General features: G+C 47.4%; 1 protein-coding gene across 2 annotated transcripts in view; it reads left to right on the top strand.

Moving 5' to 3' along the window:
* SSBP1 (single stranded DNA binding protein 1) overlaps positions 1 to 19918 on the top strand; it is a 201610-nt gene that overhangs the window by 72746 nt on the left and 108946 nt on the right. For both annotated transcript variants that reach the window (XM_078653629.1, XM_078653637.1), the window contains exons 3-4: positions 16666 to 16726; positions 17307 to 17447. In XM_078653629.1, coding sequence (XP_078509755.1) covers positions 16666 to 16726; positions 17307 to 17447 — 202 coding nt within the window. The remainder of the gene's footprint in view (positions 1 to 16665; positions 16727 to 17306; positions 17448 to 19918) is intronic.

Raw genomic sequence — 19918 nt, 5'->3', positions numbered from 1 at the left:
TAATAATTCAAACTAGGTAAACTTGCAACACAACAATTGTCGGAGTTGTAGGCAGTTTCTGAGAACTGCTTTACACATGTTGGTTTAAATCAGAGATTATACTGCTGGGGCAATGCAAAGGAAGAGAGAATGGACAAACCGCCTTCTCTAAGGGCAGTGGGTCATTTGCTTTTGTATATTTTAATCTCTTTTGGTTTCTACACCTTTCATATCCTATGCTACCGATGAAGTTAAACTGGTGTAATGGCAGACCACCTTCTTTATTTCATTTATTTCCACAGAAAAATGTTTGTAGATATGCTGTCAGGTCACACTCCGCGGGATCCAGATGCAGCAAAAATGGTCCACCTCCTGACCTCACCAACACACTGACATAAAAGTTATACAGGGTGTTCGAGTGATCGGGCGAAGGAAGGGAACAAAGGGAACAGCAGGGGAAAGGAAATCTGTAAGAGAAAGTACACAATTATAAGTCATGCAATTATACAGACTACTGTCATATATTCTCACTAGTGTTCTTCTATTCACCTTGAACACTCCCTTTATAGCTCCTACTTCTGTAGTGGTTCCAATTAACTCAAAAACGCTTCCTCCCCTATGCAACACAAAATACGGGTTAATAATCTCAACAAGAGTACCTTCTCAGAAGTATTATGTGTAGCAACAGCCAACATACCCCCAGATCCCTGAAATCAAAGTTGAATGGGAACTCTCCTCCATATGATACATCTCATCAGAGCAGGCAAAGATTCAAACAACGAATGAAGCATTGAATAGAACTTCATAACCTGACACAATCTCGAAAAAGGTTCCTTCCTTCCAAGTTCCCAGAAAGAAAAAAAAGGAAGTCCTGAGTCAAAGAGGTTCCTTCACCACTCTAACTAGGTTATGCCCCAAATCATTTACTTTGACAAAAGAAGATATCCAAATACGGCAAGACGTAGTTTCAGGCACCACTGTCTTCCGCTTTGGCGACTGTAATCCCCCGGGCTCAGAATATTCTTTAACAAGTCCTCCAAATACGGCGAAGCGTAGTAAGAGATACCACAGCTTTCCGCTTTGGCAATTATATTCCATAAGACCACACCAAACAGATATCCACAGATTCTTCGTAACGGCAATGCGTGGAAGAATCCACTGTATTCCGCTCTTGCAATATAAATGGACTTACAGTAACAGCTGTTAACGAATCCTTATCAATCTCGGGCTTGATTCATAGACGGAGAAGCCTCTGCGCTTTCTGTGCCCGTTCGCCTCGTACCTTACCGCATCCCGCTAAGTCCGTAAACAATGAGGCGGGCCGGGCTGGTTTGTAACGCTCTCAAATCTTGAGCGCGTAAAGACTGTAGCTCTGACAATCAGACGAAAGGGTCCCCCGGAGCTCCTGGAACTGGAACCCTTCACTCGCCTGAACTCGAAACACTGGGAAAAGCCAACACACTCAGAATCACGCACAACGCCGATTCAGCCCCGCCCTCTATTCATAGAGTGCCTCTCGCCATGGCCTCATGGGAATTGTAGTTTAAGGAAGCCAGGCAGGCACGGCTGGGCTAGAACCTGACATACTGTAGTGTTCTGTTAGGTTACTGTCTAGTCTTTCTAGAACCTTTCATACTCTTTGTTCCTCTCCTTCCATCCCTGTATTCTATTTAGAATGTAGTTTGAATTACCAACTGTTTTACTGATGATCTGCTGGCTGTGTGAGCTGCTGCGCAGCACTTGTTCCAATAAACCAACTTGAAAATCAACCTGCCTGTGAGCTGATTACTACAAAAAACGTGGCGACGATGAATTACGAGGGCAGGAAGATTGAACTTTTGGGTTATTTTGAAGATTCAATTGAATTCAGAGGTAGGAAAATGTTTGGCAAAGTGTATGTCTCAGTCAAAGGATTGAACATCCTTGGTTGGTTCCACCAAGGTTTGTTTAAGATGGTTCTCCGCCCTGGAACCAAAGATCCCATCTCCATTGCTGTTGTTCAAGTTGGCGATCTCTCCCCTACAAACAATGTCCTTTCCACCCAGAACGATGATTTTGTCTGCACTTTAGCCAAAGATTTTCCTGATGTCTTTAGCAAAAAGTTGGGGGAGGTGAAAGGATTCATGCACACCATCCGTGTCAAGGACAATACCATCCCTATTAAACACAAACTGAGAAACGTCCCGTTCAGTGTGCGAGAACAGCTCGAGTCAGAGCTTTATGACCTTTGCAGTAGAGGAATAATTGAACCCATTGAATCCTCCCTATGGCTTTCCCCTCTAGTGGTCGCTAAGAAAAAGAATGGGGAACTTCGTGTCTGTGTCGACTTACGCAGCCTAAATAAGAATATTTGGGTTGATTCCTTTCCCCTACCTAAGATTCCCGACATGTTGTCCCTTATTGATGGTTCTAAGTGGTTCAGCAAACTGGATTTGGCATCCGCGTACCACCAGGTGGTTCTGGATCCCGCTTCCAGACACTTTACTGCTTTTGTATCCCCTATAGGTTCCTTTCAATACTGCCGTATGCCCTTTGGTTTGGCCTCTGCGGCAGCCGTATTTCAAAGGATAATGACCAATATTTTAAAAAACATCAGTGGGGTTGTTGTTTTCCAGGACGATGTGCTCATTCATGGTAAAACTTGTGATGTCCATGATGAAATTCTGAGGGAAGTTTTGAAAGCTCTGAGTAGTGCTGGTGTTGTTTTAAAGAGAGAAAAGTGCATTTTTAGAGCGCCAAAGGTAGAGTATCTTGGACACGTGTTATCTGAGAATGGTGTGGAGCCCAGACCTGGTCTGGTCAAGGCTATTGTCGATAGTCCTGCACCCAAAGACAAAAGTGGTTTGAAGTCATTCATTGGACTTTGTGAGTTTTACGCTAGGTTCATACCCGATTATGCCACAAAGGTACAACCTTTGTCCAACATGCTTAAAAAGGAGGTTCCTTTCCTATGGGATGCCAATTGTGAAAAAGCTTTTTCTTGGATTAAGCAAGAACTTACTGGGCCTAAAGTCTTAAAGCCCTTTAATCCCAATTTGTTGTGCACTATCACTGTAGATGCCAGTGGGTTTGGTTTAGGGGCTGTCCTCACTCAGGAGGTTAGTGGTGTTGAACATACTCTAGGATATGCTTCGAGAGTTCTTCGTGGAGCTGAATCCAACTTTGCAGTTATTGAAAAGGAACTCCTAGCTTGTTGTTGGGCAATAAGAAAATTTAATCCGTACATTTGGGGTAAGCATTTCCGTTTGAGGACCGATCACAGTCCTTTGGTCTCTATCCTTACTGGAGTTCGGATTAAAGAGCATTCCCCTAGAATTGCCAGACTTTCAACGAAGCTACTCCAATACGATTTTGAGGTCAGCTACATACCTGGCAATAAGAACATAAGGGCTGATTACCTTTCAAGGAACCCTGTTGATTTTGACTCTGACAAGGATTGCGAGGAAGATTTTGATGATGAAGACTGTTTTGTAGCTTTTGTTGGGATTGATGATATGCGCTCTATTAGTGAAGAAGAGTGGAGGGAGCATTTGTCCAGTGAAACCCTGCTCAGTGAAGTAATCAAATTTGTCAGAGGAGGGTGGCCCAGGGAGAAGAATGTTCATGTTTCTCTTCAGACCTTTGTCAAGGTTTCTGATGAGCTCTCTATTGAAGGTGGTATCCTCATGCGTGGCGACAGATTGGTTCCTCCCAGTGATCTTAGAATTAGGATTGTCAAAGGTGCGCATGAGGGTCATCTCGGCAAAACATTGACCAAAAGAAGGGTTAGAGAACATTACTGGTGGCCCAAGATGGATCAGGACATAGACACTGTTGTTGCTGAGTGTGTTGTCTGTGCTAGTGCTGAGAAATGTTTGAAAACACGTTCTCCCCCTCTTCAACCTATCCCTTTCCCTGATAGGCCTTGGGAAAAGATTAGTATCGATCTAGTAGGTCCGTTCTATTTACTCCCTCCTGCCTCCAGATTTGCGATAGTTGCTGTCGACTACTATTCTAAATGGCCAGAAGTCCGTTTTGTAAGTGAGGCCAATTCCAAGAATGTTATTGACTTCCTGAAAGACCTGTTTTTGCGTGAAGGTTTTCCCTCATCCATTGTAAGTGACAATGGCTCACAATTTGTCAGTCAGGAATTTGGTTCATTTGTTAATTTGAGTGGTATCGATCATCTGAGGAGTGCACTTTATCACCCTCAGACGAATGGTCTTGTCGAGCGCATGAACAGAGTGCTCAACAATTGCATTCAGTGGGCCATTGCTCAGCACTGTCATGTCCCGAACGCAGTTAGATCCATGTTGTGGTTCTATCGTACCACTCCCCACTCTTCCACCAAGGTTTCCCCTTTTGAACTGCTGCGTGGGAGAAAACCATGTTCGAAGGTTTGTCCTGGGTGGATGTCACGTTGGGTGAAAATGAATTCCATTGACAATGTGGATGAAGTGGCCAGGTCCAATGTCTTGCATGCCCAGTCTAAACAAAAGAGTATTTTTGACTCCAGGAAGAAAGTAATCTCTCAGCCATTTGTAGTGGGAGATAAAATTCGGATCAAGTTGCCCACTCACTCCACCAAGGGTAGTCCCAAGTTTTCTGAACCTTTTGTCATTGACAAGGTCTGTGGCAATTCTGTGAGAGTTAACATGAAAAACTGGTGGAATGCTGCCAGGGTTGTTAAGGTGGGCAAATCTGTTGTTCATCTCCAGTCTCCTCATGATATTCCTGTGTTGCCTTCTTCTCCTTCTGTTCCTGTTCTACCCTCTCATGATGTTCCTGCTTTGCCTTCTACTTCTTCTGCTCCTGTCCTACCTCGTAGGAGCTCTCGAACTCGAGTCACTCCTGCCAGGTTCCGTTAACTTCTTTTGTTCCAGGTCTATTTCTGTTCTTCTCATCTTCTTCTTTTGTTTTGTAGAAGAGAGGATAATGTAGTGTTCTGTTAGGTTACTGTCTAGTCTTTCTAGAACCTTTCATACTCTTTGTTCCTCTCCTTCCATCCCTGTATTCTATTTAGAATGTAGTTTGAATTACCAACTGTTTTACTGAGGATCTGCTGGCTGTGTGAGCTGCTGCGCAGCACTTGTTCCAATAAACCAACTTGAAAATCAACCTGCCTGTGAGCTGATTACTACACATGCGCACAAAGATACATCTTAAAACCTTCTCAACTGAGAAACCATTTACAGTATTCCCACGGGGATAAAGTTATACTCTGACCTCCCCCTTCCGTTTTTAAAGGTCCTATTGGACATCAACTGAATAATGAAATCCCCTGACTGTTGTGTTTTTCACAGCCAACCTTAGGCGGACTCTTTTTTAATTTTAGCTGAACAGCACAAGATTTGGATCCACAGATTTCTTGTTATCTTTGCATCAGACCCGGTAGTCTTGCTCACAAATACTCCTTACTCTTGTGTATCTTTGAGTGCTATATTGGATGCAAAATGTCTACTCTGAGGGCATTCCTGTATAGGGAGCGGTATAACCATTAAAAAAAGGATCTATTGCTACAAACCCCTTCCACCAAAGCCTAGTCTGTAGTATTTCTCAAGAGGACAAAGAAAGATACTGCATAGTTTAAAACATAAGTCTTATGAGGAGAGGCTCGATCATATAAATACATTTTGTATTGTAAAGAGGGGTGCTGAGGGAGATGTGATGTTGTCAATCATCAATTACAAGTTAAAGAACTCTTTATCATTTATACTCCTAGAATGAGAAGTCATGAAACTGGATTCGGTATGAGTTGAGGGGGCATTTAAGAGTGCCACCAGGTAAAGATAGGTATAGAGAATTTATAGAAATGACTGTACATTCGCTCAACAGAAATGTCAGGGACCCTGGGAAAACCATAGTATTGGGTAAAAAAGGCTGAAACTGAGGGCCATGACCTCTTTTTCTGCAGATTAAACGGAAAAGAGAGAAAGAATGTGCCTAGTTGATTGGGATTTAGTTGTCCTTATCAGTAATTATATTCTTTCTTTCTAGATTTGGCAGCTGTAGGAAATCCACATTTTTTCTGTGTGGGAAATTTGCCTTTTTCTGGACACTGGTTTTGCTGGCTTCAGAACTCTGCACTTTACCTCTGCTAACCAGGAGTAAAGGGCCTGGACTCCCCTTTAAACACGGTTAAATAGGCTTAATCCTGATTGGTGCATTCAACTTTTGGGGGAGAATGTTTGAATCATTCAGCATTCCGTCCGTCATTTGTTGCAGTTACACTTTTCGTCCTAAGTGGGGCGGTTATGCCCAGCCGTGGTTCCCTTGCTCACTGTGCCACTGGATTCAAGATAGCCAGGCTGATGAAGGGTGAAATACACCGAAACCGGTCCCAGGATGCTTGTTTCCAGTCCAGGGAGGAACTGGCTTGGCAGTTCGGTCTTGACTGTTACCATGAAAGGGTCAAGACTGATTTGCATATGGCTGGGTCCAAACTGAGGTTGCGTAGTGGGCAAAAGAACTATGGATTTAAACCAGATCTCTTGACTTGGGGAGAATGTTTGAATCATTCAGCATTCCGTCCATCATTTGTTGCAGTTAAATTCAACTTTTTGTACATCCCAGGTAGATGGTGTGGAAATTCACCCCGGGCCTCGAAGTTAATCTCCACTTGTGGATAGCAGCATTTACTGTGCCATCCCCTATGGTGGCACTGCAGGCATGACTTCAGGTCTACTTTGTGTACCCTAACTGCAGCAGTGAAAAACCTTTAGTACAACCTGTCAAAATAACACTTTTTGGTAGGTAAAGCCCTCCCTTTTAATCACCCCTATATTGGCCTTGAAGCCCACAATGCGGGGTGCATGGTATTTAAAAGTGAAATATGCAGAAAATAAATATTACCATGTCCCTACAGTGACAAGGCCCAAAAAAGCTACTTTTACTATGGCAGGTCTAACTGTCCTATGTAGAAAAAAAGAGTACAGATTAAATGAATAATGCAGCATCTCGAAAGTAGGACTGGCTAGAAAAATTATGAATTCATTATTTTTAATATTTATTAAAAATCCAATTCAATGGTGAAGTTCGATTTTAATAAATATTGAGGAAAAGTAGGTTTCATAAAGTTACCTGTATCCTTCCTGGAGGCTAACTTGCATTAACTTTCCAGTGGCAGTGGCAGAATATTCAGTGTGGGGGCTTTGGGCAATCCTATTTGCACAACAGTGTTAAACCCTGCCTGACAGATCTTTCAAGAGCACATGTAAAACGTTGGTGCTCTTGAAAGGGAGAAAACTGAAAGCTAGGACAGTTCTTGTGTATCCCCTGTCTGGGTGTTGTAGGGCACTCCTTTTTGTCCTGTCATACTTCTGTTCCCTATTTTGTTGTGGGTACAGGGCCTGCTTCAAACTTGATTTTAGTGTTTGATGTGGAAGAACACTGAACTGGTAATTTTCTTATGATTCTCTCATGCCCCCAACGCTCTGAGCCAAAGTTTAGATTGGCCAAAGACTTCAGCTGTCTTGGAAATATGGTATCTTGGTTCTGTTTGCAGAAACTACTGAAGAAGTAGATCGGGTTGGCCCAAGGAACTTGGGGAATGCTCAGGAGTGATCCTCATCAAAAGTTGGTGCCAGGCATAAATGTGGAACCCCAAGTTTCTATTTTCTGAACACTTTCTGGACCCGTAGAAGAACAGAAGGGGCTAGAACTGCTGTTTGTAACTTCAAAGGAGCCCTGTAGTGCTGGACCAGGCAAAAAAAAAAAAGATTCCTGGGGTCAGTTGGGTGACAATCTATGTGGCTCCAGGCCCACAACAAGCTTAAAGAGGCTTTTTAGGGAGCGTGGCCAAGATGGCGGCGTGAGCGGACGCATCCTTCCTAGCTCCCGCCGCCGGCCTTCCACAGCAGGGCTCCGGCCTCGCGGAGCCCCTTTTCAGCGACCTCGGTAGCCAGCTTGGCACCCCCTGTGGCCCGAGAGGTCAGCGGGGGTTGAAAGACGGGTGGACGGAGCAAGAACAGCGACCGCAGCCGCAAGGCCTTCGCTGCGGCCCGCGGCCCGCCTTGGAGGCGGAGCGACAGGCCTGAGCGGTGGCAGCCGGGCCGGGAGCTTGAGGTTCAGGGCTGCTCCACGCGAGGTCCGGTGCGGGTGCGGCGTGTCCGGCCCACGCACACATTCAGCGCGAGGCATCGGCTGGGTCTACGCCTGATTGCTGCTGCGGACCCGCTGTGTAGCTGCCTGGACAGGATGGTGAAGGACTGACGCTGGGCCCAGAGGTGAGGAGAGGGGAGCGGCGTCCCTGCCCAGAAGGCCTTCCTGAACACGGGGGTATAAGTCAGTGGCCGCGAGGCCTGCAGTACGGCCTGAGGTTGGGATCTGCCTTCGAGGCGAACGGAGGGCCCGTGAAGTAGCGGCCAGGCTTGGAGACAATTTAGTCGAGAACCGGTGTGAGAACCAGCAGAGAAACGGCGGGCCCGGCCCTCGTACACGCTCTGCGCGAGGCAACAGGCGGGGAGCACGCCTGATTGCTGCTGCGGGCCTGCCGCATGGCCGCTCAGATAGGACAGTGAGGGTCGGCTACTGGACCCAGTGGGGCGGAGAGAGACACGGCGATCCCACGCAGACGAACCACGCGAGTGCTGAAGACACAAGTAATCTGTGAGGCGGCCGGCCTTGAATAGGGAGTGACTGGCGTGGAAGGAGGCCTGTGGTGGCGGCGGTGTGGTGGGGAAGTGAGCAACAACAGTGCGCACGAATAACTCTGCTGGTGCTGGCCTGGGTGTGGCGCGAAGAGTGGGCCATAACGGGAGGCAGAGGAGACACGGATCGTGGCCCGAGTGGGCAGAGCCAGGAGGTACCCGGACACGGCAGTCTCACCACGTGGCACGAGAGACAGGTTTTGGCTGGCGCCACCCCGGGAGGCCGTGAGCGGAAGCAAGCGGAGCACAGGTCGGCAAGCGGCACAGAACACCCACAGGTCCGCCGGTAGCGGGTTCTCCCAGGGACGATCGGACGCGGCTGTGCCGCAGTTGGGCACCAAGGAGGGGGTGCGGACGCGGGCAGAGTGAGGAGGCGAAGTGGTCCCTCTCAGCCAGGCGGTGGACGTATTGCTCCCTGAGGCTCGGGGGGGGTCTGGGACTAGGCGCGTGCGTGGGCCTTGTCGGACGCCCATTGCCCCAGAGACGATACGTGGCCTAGAAGATTCCCGCAGCCTTTGGCCACGAGACAGCCATGATGTCGGGGACGAGGGTCCGCAAGGATAAGACTGTAAAAGAGATGTTCGCCAAGGCCCAGTCGTCCCCTACATCTATGGACGCTTCGGCAACAGGAGTGCGACGGGGCGACTCGGCGGCAGCAAGCTCGGAACCCATCACGAAGGCCTTCCTAGAGTCACTCTTCACGACCCTGAGAGAGGACATTCACACCCTCAAAAAAGACTTTTCGGATGAGATCCGAGCGGTGCGGACGGACATGGATAGCATTGGCGAACGGGTGGCGGTGTTTGAAACAAAACAGGAAGGTCGCGACGTCGAAATGGAGGCGATGCAGCAGGAGATTATAAGACTACATGACCAACAGGTGGACTTACAATCACACCTCGAGGATCTTGAAAACCGCTCCCGGCGACATAACATACGAATTCGGGGAGTGGCGCACTCGGACAAAGACCAGGATCTTTTTAAATTCACCAGGGAGCTCTTCAACCATATCTTGGGTCGCCCAGTGGAGACGGTACTGACGATCAACAGGGCGCATAGGGTCGGGCCCCAACATGCCGGGGTGGCCTTCCCCGCAGACATCTTGATCTGTATACAGGACTTCCGCACAAAAGAAGACATCCTCCAAAAGGCGAGGCAGATGCATACCATCTCCTTTCGCGGCCACTCGCCGACCCTCTTTCAGGACCTATCTGCCCTCACATTGCAGAAACGCCGATGCTTCAAGCCGGTCACGAGTTACCTCCAACAACAAGCTATACCTTATAGTTGGGGCCACCCATTTCGGATCGTGTTCAAATTGGACAATAAGCTTTACCAGCTTCGCTCTCTGAAAGAAGCATGTCAGGTGCTGGGCATCACACTGCCGAAGGAGGAGAAAGATCAGGCGGCGCGCCCCGGGATCACGGAAGGATCGTCATCCCAATGGCGTCAACAGCGGGGACGACGCCGAGTCAAGAAACCTCGGAAGGCGGAGATCGAAGATGGTCAGAGGGCAGCGGTGGAAGCGGTAGCATGAGACTTAACCTTCCAGCAGCCGGGGTGAACACTCATTCAGAGCTTCATGTGCCTGGGGTCTACTGTGTCCTTTTGAGGGGTCGCGGTGGGGGGGATGGAGGAAGGAATGGACTTGATATACCCCACAATATTCTTCGACCAATCATCCGCGAGAGATGATGGACAATAGTTTGGTTCTCTATTTTTTCATATTCAATTTCATTGTTAGGATGGGCGTTGGGGTGGGGAAAGGGAGTGCGGTGGGCAAGGGGTAGGGGTGAGGGGAGGGAGGGGACAGGTTGGTTGCGGGAAGAGGGCCGGGGGGGCTCGGGGTACAGGTTTGTGTGGGTGTGTGAATTGCAGGGGAGGCTGGGGGAAGGGACACAGAAGGGGTTTGCGGGCGGGAGGGGTTCCAGTTCCGGGAGTATCCATTGAGGGATGACGACGCGAGTCGCCAGAATGTGGCAGGAGGGCCTACATGGTCCCGCACCAGACTAGAAAATGGGCACTTATGGTGAAGCCCTTCGGCGACGATAGTTGGTCTCTGGAATTCTGAGCGGTCAGGGGTAGAGATGAGTCATGCCACCCACTGAACTGCGCATTCTATCCCTGAACGTTAGGGGGCTCAACAATCCAGTCAAACGCAAGGCAGTCCTCTCATGCTTAGAACACACAAAGGCTGATATATGCCTCCTACAGGAGACGCACTTACTGCAAAAAGACTGCTCTAGGATGAAGGCGCGCTGCTTTCCACAATAATTTTTCTCGTCGCCCCCGAATAAAACGTCCGGGGTCGCGATTTTGGTGTCGCAGCGCTTCAGAGGGTGGGTACTACAGAAGGGAGCGGAGATAAAGGGGAGGCTGCTATCCTACCGATTCGCCTTGGGTGGGTCTGAATTTACGATTTGTTCGGTCTATGCTCCCAACGAGGGGCAGGAAAAGTTCTTTCACCTGGCGCTCAGCGAAGTGGCGGCCTCCACAGACAGACATATCCTGATAGGCGGGGACCTTAACCTTGTGCTAGATAACACCATGGACAGATCCGCGCAGCGCACCACACAGGCGGGAACCCTCTCCAGTGGGGGGTTGGCTAGGCTGGGGGAGCTGTGGCGCAGCTTTCATCCGGGCGCTAGAGAATACTCATACTACTCGAACGCACATCGCACCTACGCGAGATTAGATTACTTTCTAGCTTCCACGTCCCTTCAGGCCTTGACGTCCACTGTTGACATAGGTGCCGCGTCCCTTTCCGACCATGCCCCGATCTCTGCGACGTTCATTTTCCCCCAGGTGACGCGACCCACACGCTGCTGGCGACTACACGACACACTGCTACACCGCAAGGACATAGTTGAGAAAATAGTAGGAACTATCAAGGACTACTTGCGCCACAATAGCATCTCTGACACTTCGCCAGCCACACATTGGGCGGCCCTTAAGGCGGTTTTACGGGGCGAGTTTATAGCGATCTCAGCAGCTGAGAATAAGGAAAGAGCGGATAAAAGGGAAGAGCTTACACAGAAGGTTAAGGAGTTAGAACGCATGCACCAAAGGACGTGCGCCCCCAGGGTCTGGAGGCAATTGAAAGTTATCAGTAAGCAGTTGAGCGCGCTGGATCAGGACAGGGCAGAGTTTGCAGCCTTGAGGGTGCGACATATGTACTTTACCGGGGGGGGATCGATGTGGATGTTTACTGGGCCGAGCGCTAAGGGAAACGCGGCAACGCCATATGGTAAAGGAAATTAGAAAACAGGACGGAAGTCTAGCAACGGAAGATGCGGAGTTTGCAGCAGCATTTAGCGATTTCTATACTTCCCTTTATACCGGGTCCTCACTGGACCTTGCGGCGGGTGACGCATTCCTGGCGTCTAACCCCCTTCCGGTTCTTACACAGGATCAGGCTGAGCTCTTAGACCGCAGCATTAGACCGGAGGAAGTCATTTCCACCATTTTCAAGCTGAAACTAGGGAAAGCACCGGGGCCTGACGGCTTCACAGCCATCTTCTATAAAACGTTCTGCTCCCAAGTAGCTCCTCTGCTTACTACTCTTTTTAACTCCTTTTCGGAATTGGGCTCGATTCCGAGGGATCTACTAGATGCAACCATCTCAGTTATCTCCAAACCGGGGAAAGACCACTCAAAATGCGAAGCCTATCGGCCTATATCGCTACTTAACGTGGACCTTAAACTGTATACGAGCCTGGTTGTTCGATCAGTAACCTTGAACGACCTCTGCTATATTATTACATCCTTGATGTTGTGTTCTTAGGCGCCGGGAAACCCTTTTTGGGCAGCTGTTTGCACGCCATATAAGTTTAAAAAATAAATAAATAAATAAATACGAGCATATTGGCGGCAAGGTTTGCTCCGCTTATGCCGGGATTGATTGATCCGGACCAAGCGGGATTCATCCCGGAGCGGCAAACTGCGGACAATACCGCACTTAATAGAAAAGGCCATGCGAACGACGTGGGAATATATGATGCTCGCGATCGACGTGGAGAAAGTGTTCGACCGGGTCCACTGGCCATATCTGGAGCAGGTCCTGGTTAAGGCCGGGATGGGAGATAGATTCCGCATTTGGATACTGAATTGTTACTCAAGACCCTCGGCGACGGTGCGTGTCAATGGTTGCTCCTCACCCCGCTTTTCCATCGAACGGGGTACGAGACAGGGGTGCCCGTTGTCATCCCTGCTCTTTGCCCTCTACATGGAGCCGCTGGCGCAGGCCATGAGGCTCGCCCCCACAGTCTACGGGATTAAGATCGGAGCATATGAGCATACCATCAGTTTATATGCAGACGATGTCCTCTTGTCACTGTCCTCCCCCAGAGAATCCCTGCCGGAGTGTGTCTACATTCTTGACACTTTTGCGGGGGTGGCAGGATTTAAGGTCAACATGAGCAAATCAGTGGCACTAGACCTCTCGTTAGCAGCACCCACCCGAGACTACTTGCTGGGACTCTTCCCCTTTCCTTGGGCGTTGGAGGCCATTCCTTATCTAGGAATTCAGCTGGCTGCCACATTACTGGGCACGGTTCGTCTAAACTATGCTCGGCTCCGACAGACGGTTCGGTCGCAGCTGGGTAGATGGAGACATCTCCCGCTATCCTGGCTGGGCAAAGTGGCGGCTATACAAATGACGATCCTACCGCAAGTCCTTTACATATTTCGCGCCATACCTATGAAACCGCCGGAGGGCTGGATTCGCCAGACCCAATCTGAACTGGCGCAGTTTATATGGAACGGAAGGCGGCTGAGGATGAAACTTCGGTTAGCAATGCTGCCTCCTGAGAGTGGTGGACTGGGGCTGCCAGACTTGTTGTTATACTATCAAGCGGTGCAGCTGCGAACACTAGTGGAATGGAGCAGGTGGGAGTCTGAGAAGCACTGGCTCTTTCAGGACCAGGCAGTAGCGGGCCGCCCGCTTCAAGAGGTTCCCTTCCTGCGACGACAGCACCGTACCCCCAATCTCTATGCATCGTATTTTATACGGACCCCGCTAGAAGTGTGGGACCTCGTGAATATTAAGATGAGTTGACGTCCTTCCCATCACCGCTGACACCCCTACTAGACAACCCGGATTTTGGACCCGGCCAAGATACAGCGGCCTTTGCCCGATGGGGCCCGGCGGGGTGTCGGGTCCTGTCCCATTTGTACACTGCGGAAGGGGTCATCCCTTTTGATGCTTTCCGGCGAGAATTTGGCATGTCCGATATTATCAGGTGCGACATTGGGCGCTTAACAGGCAGATTAGGGATGGGGCGGACCGCAGACTCAGTGCGTACGAATACTGGTTGATCACGAGGAAAACGAATCGCAAGCTCATATCGGACTTATACCGCATGCTGTTAGGCAGATTTACACACATCTACAACTCAGGAAGGGCACGTTGGGAGAGAGACCTGGGGCGCACACTCAGCAACAAGGAATGGGAGGGCATTTGTTACAGGGCTCGACACTCCGCCTACCACATGGGCTTGACTGACACCCTCACCAAGATCACCACATATTGGTACTACACCCCGGAGAGGTTCCATGAGATTGATCGCACACGGGAGGCGTCTTGCTGGCGTGGGTGTGGAGAGAGGGGTACGTTGGTTCACCTTCTATGGGACTGTACTCATCTGCAGGAATATTGGAAGCTAGTTTTAGACGAAGTGGACTCACACTTTGATACAACGCTCCCAAGATTTCCTGCCTATGTGTTGCTGGGCCTGCCCAATCCCATTACTTATCCGCAGCGTGCCCGCCGAGGTCGATTGATGGCCATTGCCCTGGGTTCCGCGCTGCAGAACATCCTAGCCCATTGGCGTACCACACATATCCCCACCTTTTAGGGTTGGTTACATCGTCTCTGGAATGTGTTGGGAATGGAGAAGCTGTCCCTGATTGCTAAGGGGGAAGGGGACAAATACTCAGACTTGTGGCAACCCTTCTTAGCACTATTGGCCACGGAATTTAGGGAAGTGACCTGTCCCAGATACCTACGACTATTGAGACTAGCGCTGGGAGACGATTCAGGAACACCTGGTTAGGTGATGAGGCAGAGGCAGGAGGATACTGGACCTGGAACAGGGGTGGTGGGTGGGTAGTAGGGGGGATGGCGGGGTTCGGGTAGGGGGTTTGGTTGTTGTTCTTGTGTGTGGATATTTACATGCTTCTCCAGACAGACCTTTTTACTGCGGCAGTAGGCCCATAGCGATGTTGTACCTACTTAGCGCTTCTGTCAGTCCTCTTTTTGGGTGGCCTAGCGCCACATTTCTGTCAAGGTCATATATTGCACGGAATACTGCTTATGTATGTCATTTTATGCCAATAAACAGATTTAATACTAAAGAGGCTTTTTAGGTCGAGCATTCAATACCTCTTGTATATACTTTAGTATATACTTATATATTAGTATATACTTTTATGTGTATGTACTTAGTGGGCTCTGGAGATCAGCCCTAGGGCTCGTCTGCTTCCGCTTATTCGACTTTTTTCTGTTCAACTGCCTCTATTTAACTGTCTTAATAAAAAAGGACCAGTAGAGGTCAATAAAATACCAGAATTGCTTTCTGCTGCAGGAATTTCTTTTTTTTTTATTTATCTGGCAACGGCCTCTATTTAACTTTCTTGACAGAAAACGACCAGCAGAGGTCAGTAAAATACCAGAATCACTATAGCGTTCTCTAGATTCCAGTCCATAGAAATTGTCTTCCACGAGCACCCGAAGACAATAATATTTTTTTCAGTGATATGACGACCAAAGGCCCTGATTTTATAGTCAAAACAGAGCTTTGGACAATACCATTTCCAGCTGAAAGGCAATATTTCTCTCCATGTGTTCCCATACCAGGTGTGTCACGCAGTTTGGTGCTTACTTTCCACCATGTTAAAGAACAGTAGATGTTTCAGCACCCAGGTTAATGTGCTGCATAGCTAAATACATATAAGATCCCAAAGGCGAGACCGATTGCATTGCAAATGCTTGTTTCCTGTGGTGCCCAACTGACCGTTGGCAACAGGACTTGGATTGGACTTTGATGTTGGCCTCTGCCCGATACCCTGATAGTCTCCAAGTGCCCTCCCCTGAGGTCGTGGGAAGCCTTAGAAGTGTATTCCTGTGTGCTTTTTGAGACTTAGTAGAAATGTCAGCGTTTTACTTGAGAAAAGCGGCAAAGGTCCTTTGTACATTGGAACCTAGAAACATTTTGACTTCCAGACTGTCACCGGGGTAGAGTCACTACTGTTCGGATCAGGGCTCCATCGGGTCAGCCTCAAAGCCAGCCTAGGTCCTAGTCTACCACTTCCATAGCCTATCATTGGCTTTGTGGCTGTATTTCTACTTTCAAACATAAAAAATCATATCTCCAGTTCCCTTTATTTTATTTTGGTATTTTTGGTGTAATCTTGTTTATTAAAATGTAATCTATTTTTCTAATTCACTTTTATTGCTTGATGTTTTCCATTTATTACTGTTCTGGTACTGCATAAACACTTTAGACTTGCCCTAAGCTAAGGTTGTCTGCCTTAGCTACTAAGAGGTTGAGCCTGGATTAATTTAGTGACTTTGAGGGTTCACCCTTACAACAGTTATGATTATTATTCCTTAAGGTGGACAGTCACCCTCCCCAAAAACGTATCCTGTTTCTTACATCAGCCAAGTGTAATTTATTTTTTTAAGTATCTTTATTGCATTTTTTCTTTTATTATACATTAGCAACACATTATTGCATATGCTAAACTTACAAAGAATGAAATGCTGCCATGGCCTATGTACATAAAAGTGGGTGTTTCCACCGAACAATTGGAACAAGACTCGTATCTACAGCACACATAGCGGTATACATGTATGAAATACCATAGGCTCTAACTGCATACGTATTCTGTTGTCTCTGTTGACATATCAATGTATGTATCCTGTGTGCGCTCCACTTAATCAGAAGTTGTCTGTGTGTGGATACATCAGGCGACTGAGAGATACCTGTGGCATTCCCAGCACATCAGCCAAGTGTCATGTTTCTCTTTCACTAATATTGTACCCTTTCTTCTGATGCAGATTTTTCGGCAACTTACCAGGCGCAATCTGAGCGATACAGCTTCCCTTGTTCTGGAGCGATGTAAGTAACCCATCTCAAGCACCACGTTTCACTTCAGTTGTGTAGCTTAGACATCATTATTGAAAAGGATAAATCATGTTTAGTCACATTTTATCTTCTAAAAGTGATCTGATTTCAGCTGCTATCTGCCTTCAGAGAATGTTGAGATGGTCATTATGGTCCAGATACAACATGTGCCTCTAGTTATCCCATCATGCCAGTAGGCTGGTGCATCTTCTTTAAGGCCCTGTGTGGCCTTGCTAGAAGCAGGGTCACACTGTGTGATGATGATGATGGGTGGGTGTTGTAACACACCTTACCATTACTTTTAGACCCCCGGATTAAAGTGGAGGTTTAATCTTGTGTGCATGTATTTTGGGGAATTTATATTACATGATCTTGCAATAGTATATCAAATCATCAGAGTGCATTTATTAATCAGTCTCTAGAACTGTTCACTTTTTAGCTATTAGTGAAGTTGTTTGGGCCATTCCGTTGCATGCCTTCTCAACCGAGCTTACTTCTTCACACGTTGATTTTACAGGAAAGATGGTGCTGTTGTGTTTCAATCGCCCTGATTTAATTTACTGTACCTTTGCAGCACTGAACCGGGTGCAGCTATTGGGCAGAGTAGGCCAAGATCCTGTCCTGAGACAGGCCGACGGCAAGAATCCTGTGACCATTTTCTCTCTTGCCACTAATGAGATGTGGCGGTCGGGAGAAGGAGAAGCCTTCAATACAGGTAAATATTGGCAGAATACAGAGGCCAAGCCCCTTCCTGCTTGCCTCTCCTCTGCGGGTATGTTTATGTCTAATGATGACGGGGCCTTTCTCCTCACTGTTTTCATACTCGGAATTTCATGCAAGTAAAAAAATGACTCCTAATTTTCCTGAAATTGCCCAGTTAATTCTTCATTTATTGGCAAACTTGATTTATTCAGATTTAAATTGTATGCCTTCATGGTCATTATTGGTCATTGCCTGACCCATTATGTGAATATTTCCCCCATCGTGATCCGTCGCTGCTACTGATCTACCATATTTAGCTAATATGCCATATATTGGTTTGAATTTGTAATGTGGTGAATGCGGCCTTCCTATTTTTTAGACCAAGTTAATCTATTTTTTTGTATATATGTGACTTGTTGAAGTATCTCTGACGACTGCAAGTACACCAATAACTTGGTTATATATATGGACTGCTACATACTCTCGCCGCATTCTTCATAGAACATTACCCCAATCCTGCAATGTTAGATGTCACAGTACTGTTGTTGTGGGTTCCAGTTAAAGACGATCACTGATCGATGTTAGATGTCACAGCACTGTCGTTGTGGGTCGCAGTTAAAGACGATCACTGATCGATGTTAGATGTCACAGCACTGTCGTTGTGGTTCGCAGTTAAAGACGATCACTGATCGATCCCTGATCGATGTTAGATGTCACAGCTCTGTCGTTGTGGGTCCCAGTTGAAGACGATCACTGATCGATCCCTGATCAATGTTAGATGTCACAGCTCTGTCGTTGTGGGTCCCAGTTGAAGACGATCACTGATCAATGTTAGAAGTCACAGCACTGTCGTTGTGGGTCGCAGTTGAAGACGATCACTGATCAATGTTAGAAGTCACAGCACTGTCGTTGTGGGTCCCAGTTGAAGAGGATCACTGATCGATCCCTGATCAATGTTAGATGTCACAGCACTGTCATTGTGGGTCCCAGTTGAAGACGATCACTGATCAATGTTAGAAGTCACAGCACTGTCGTTGTGGGTCCCAGTTGAAGACGATCACTGATCAATGTTAGAAGTCACAGCACTGTCGTTGTGGGTCGCAGTTGAAGACGATCACTGATCAATGTTAGAAGTCACAGCACTGTCGTTGTGGGTCGCAGTTGAAGACGATCTCACTGGTCCATGGAAACAGCATTCATGCAGTTATTGCATTCTCCACTCTAAATTGGTAAATATAAATACTCTCAGAAACGCACTTGTACTAAAAAAAACTCTCTTTTGTTCTTGAGTTTCATAGAATTTAAGGACTGTTTAGCAGAGCAGCTACACTCCAGTCCGTTGTGCAATCAAGGATACTTGTTGCCAATGTTCCCCTCACTTGTAGCATATTCATACATTGACTAAAGTGAGCAAATTCAAGATGTTGCGTTCTCTTTCCAGATCATGTTTGTCTGTTGGATTGTCTGATCATTTTAATTTACATTAGTCAATCTTTGAAGTGGGTTTTGGTTCCCTGTTTGGTGACAAAAGTACCTAGATGTACTTGGCATGTCACAGGATGGGAAAGCAATCTAGAAAGTGGATGTCTTTGTAGCTTGTCATTCTTGTTTGTACCTTCCCTGGAACATAACCTCTTACCTCTCTGGTTGGCTTTTGTCTTTTTGGTTGGCTTTTTATACATCACTGTTGACTTTTAGCAAAATACTTTTTTCGTTTTGCTTTTGCACTCACAAGAGTGCTGGTGTTTTCCAGCTGTCTCTCTTGTGTGCTTCTCTTTCCCACCCGTGCTCGTTTTGCTCTCCCACCTGTGTGCTTCACTGCCCCTTTGCTCTGCATCTTTGCTCCTTCGCCATGTGTTTCTCTAGCCCCACGCTCCACGTTGCTTGATGTCTGCCTTGTGCTTTTTTGCCCCCACCCGTTCTCCACTTCTGCCCTTGGGTGCTTGCCTTCTTCCTCCCTCCATATTTCTTCCTTGTACCCAATCTTTGTAATACCCCACCTCTGTATTGATTCTTCTCGTCCTCTGTGTTTCTTCCGCCCCTCTAATTTTTTTTGTTTGAATATATTTTATTAGTTTTCAGCACTTATTTTCAGTACACAGTTATGCAATGAGCAAGAGAAAACGGCACACATAATCTTCAAAACATCACAGCGACAATTCAGCATTATGATAATACACAACGGGATATTGAACACATATCATATTACTCTCGGCAAAAACTGATGAGAAGTATAAAAAGAAATAGAGGGTTTAGAGTGCGTGAGATCGCATGGTGTCGATAGCAGTGTGGTCTGGGGTTCGGGGATGAGATGTGAGGCGGCATGCTCTTGCAGTTGCGCGTCTTCCCCAGGTCCCACCCGACAATTAGCATGAAGTGTACCACCCGTTATAAGGTCGCAGCGAAAGTGCTGCGGGCTAGAAGGTCTTTGGCAACTTATACAATATTCACAATTTTGTAACAATCATGTCAAATGGAAAACTT

This window comes from Lissotriton helveticus, chromosome 1_1, assembly GCF_964261635.1.
Source record: "Lissotriton helveticus chromosome 1_1, aLisHel1.1, whole genome shotgun sequence".
Lineage (NCBI taxonomy): Eukaryota > Metazoa > Chordata > Amphibia > Caudata > Salamandridae > Lissotriton > Lissotriton helveticus.
This window is presented reverse-complemented; position numbering and strand designations above follow the sequence as displayed.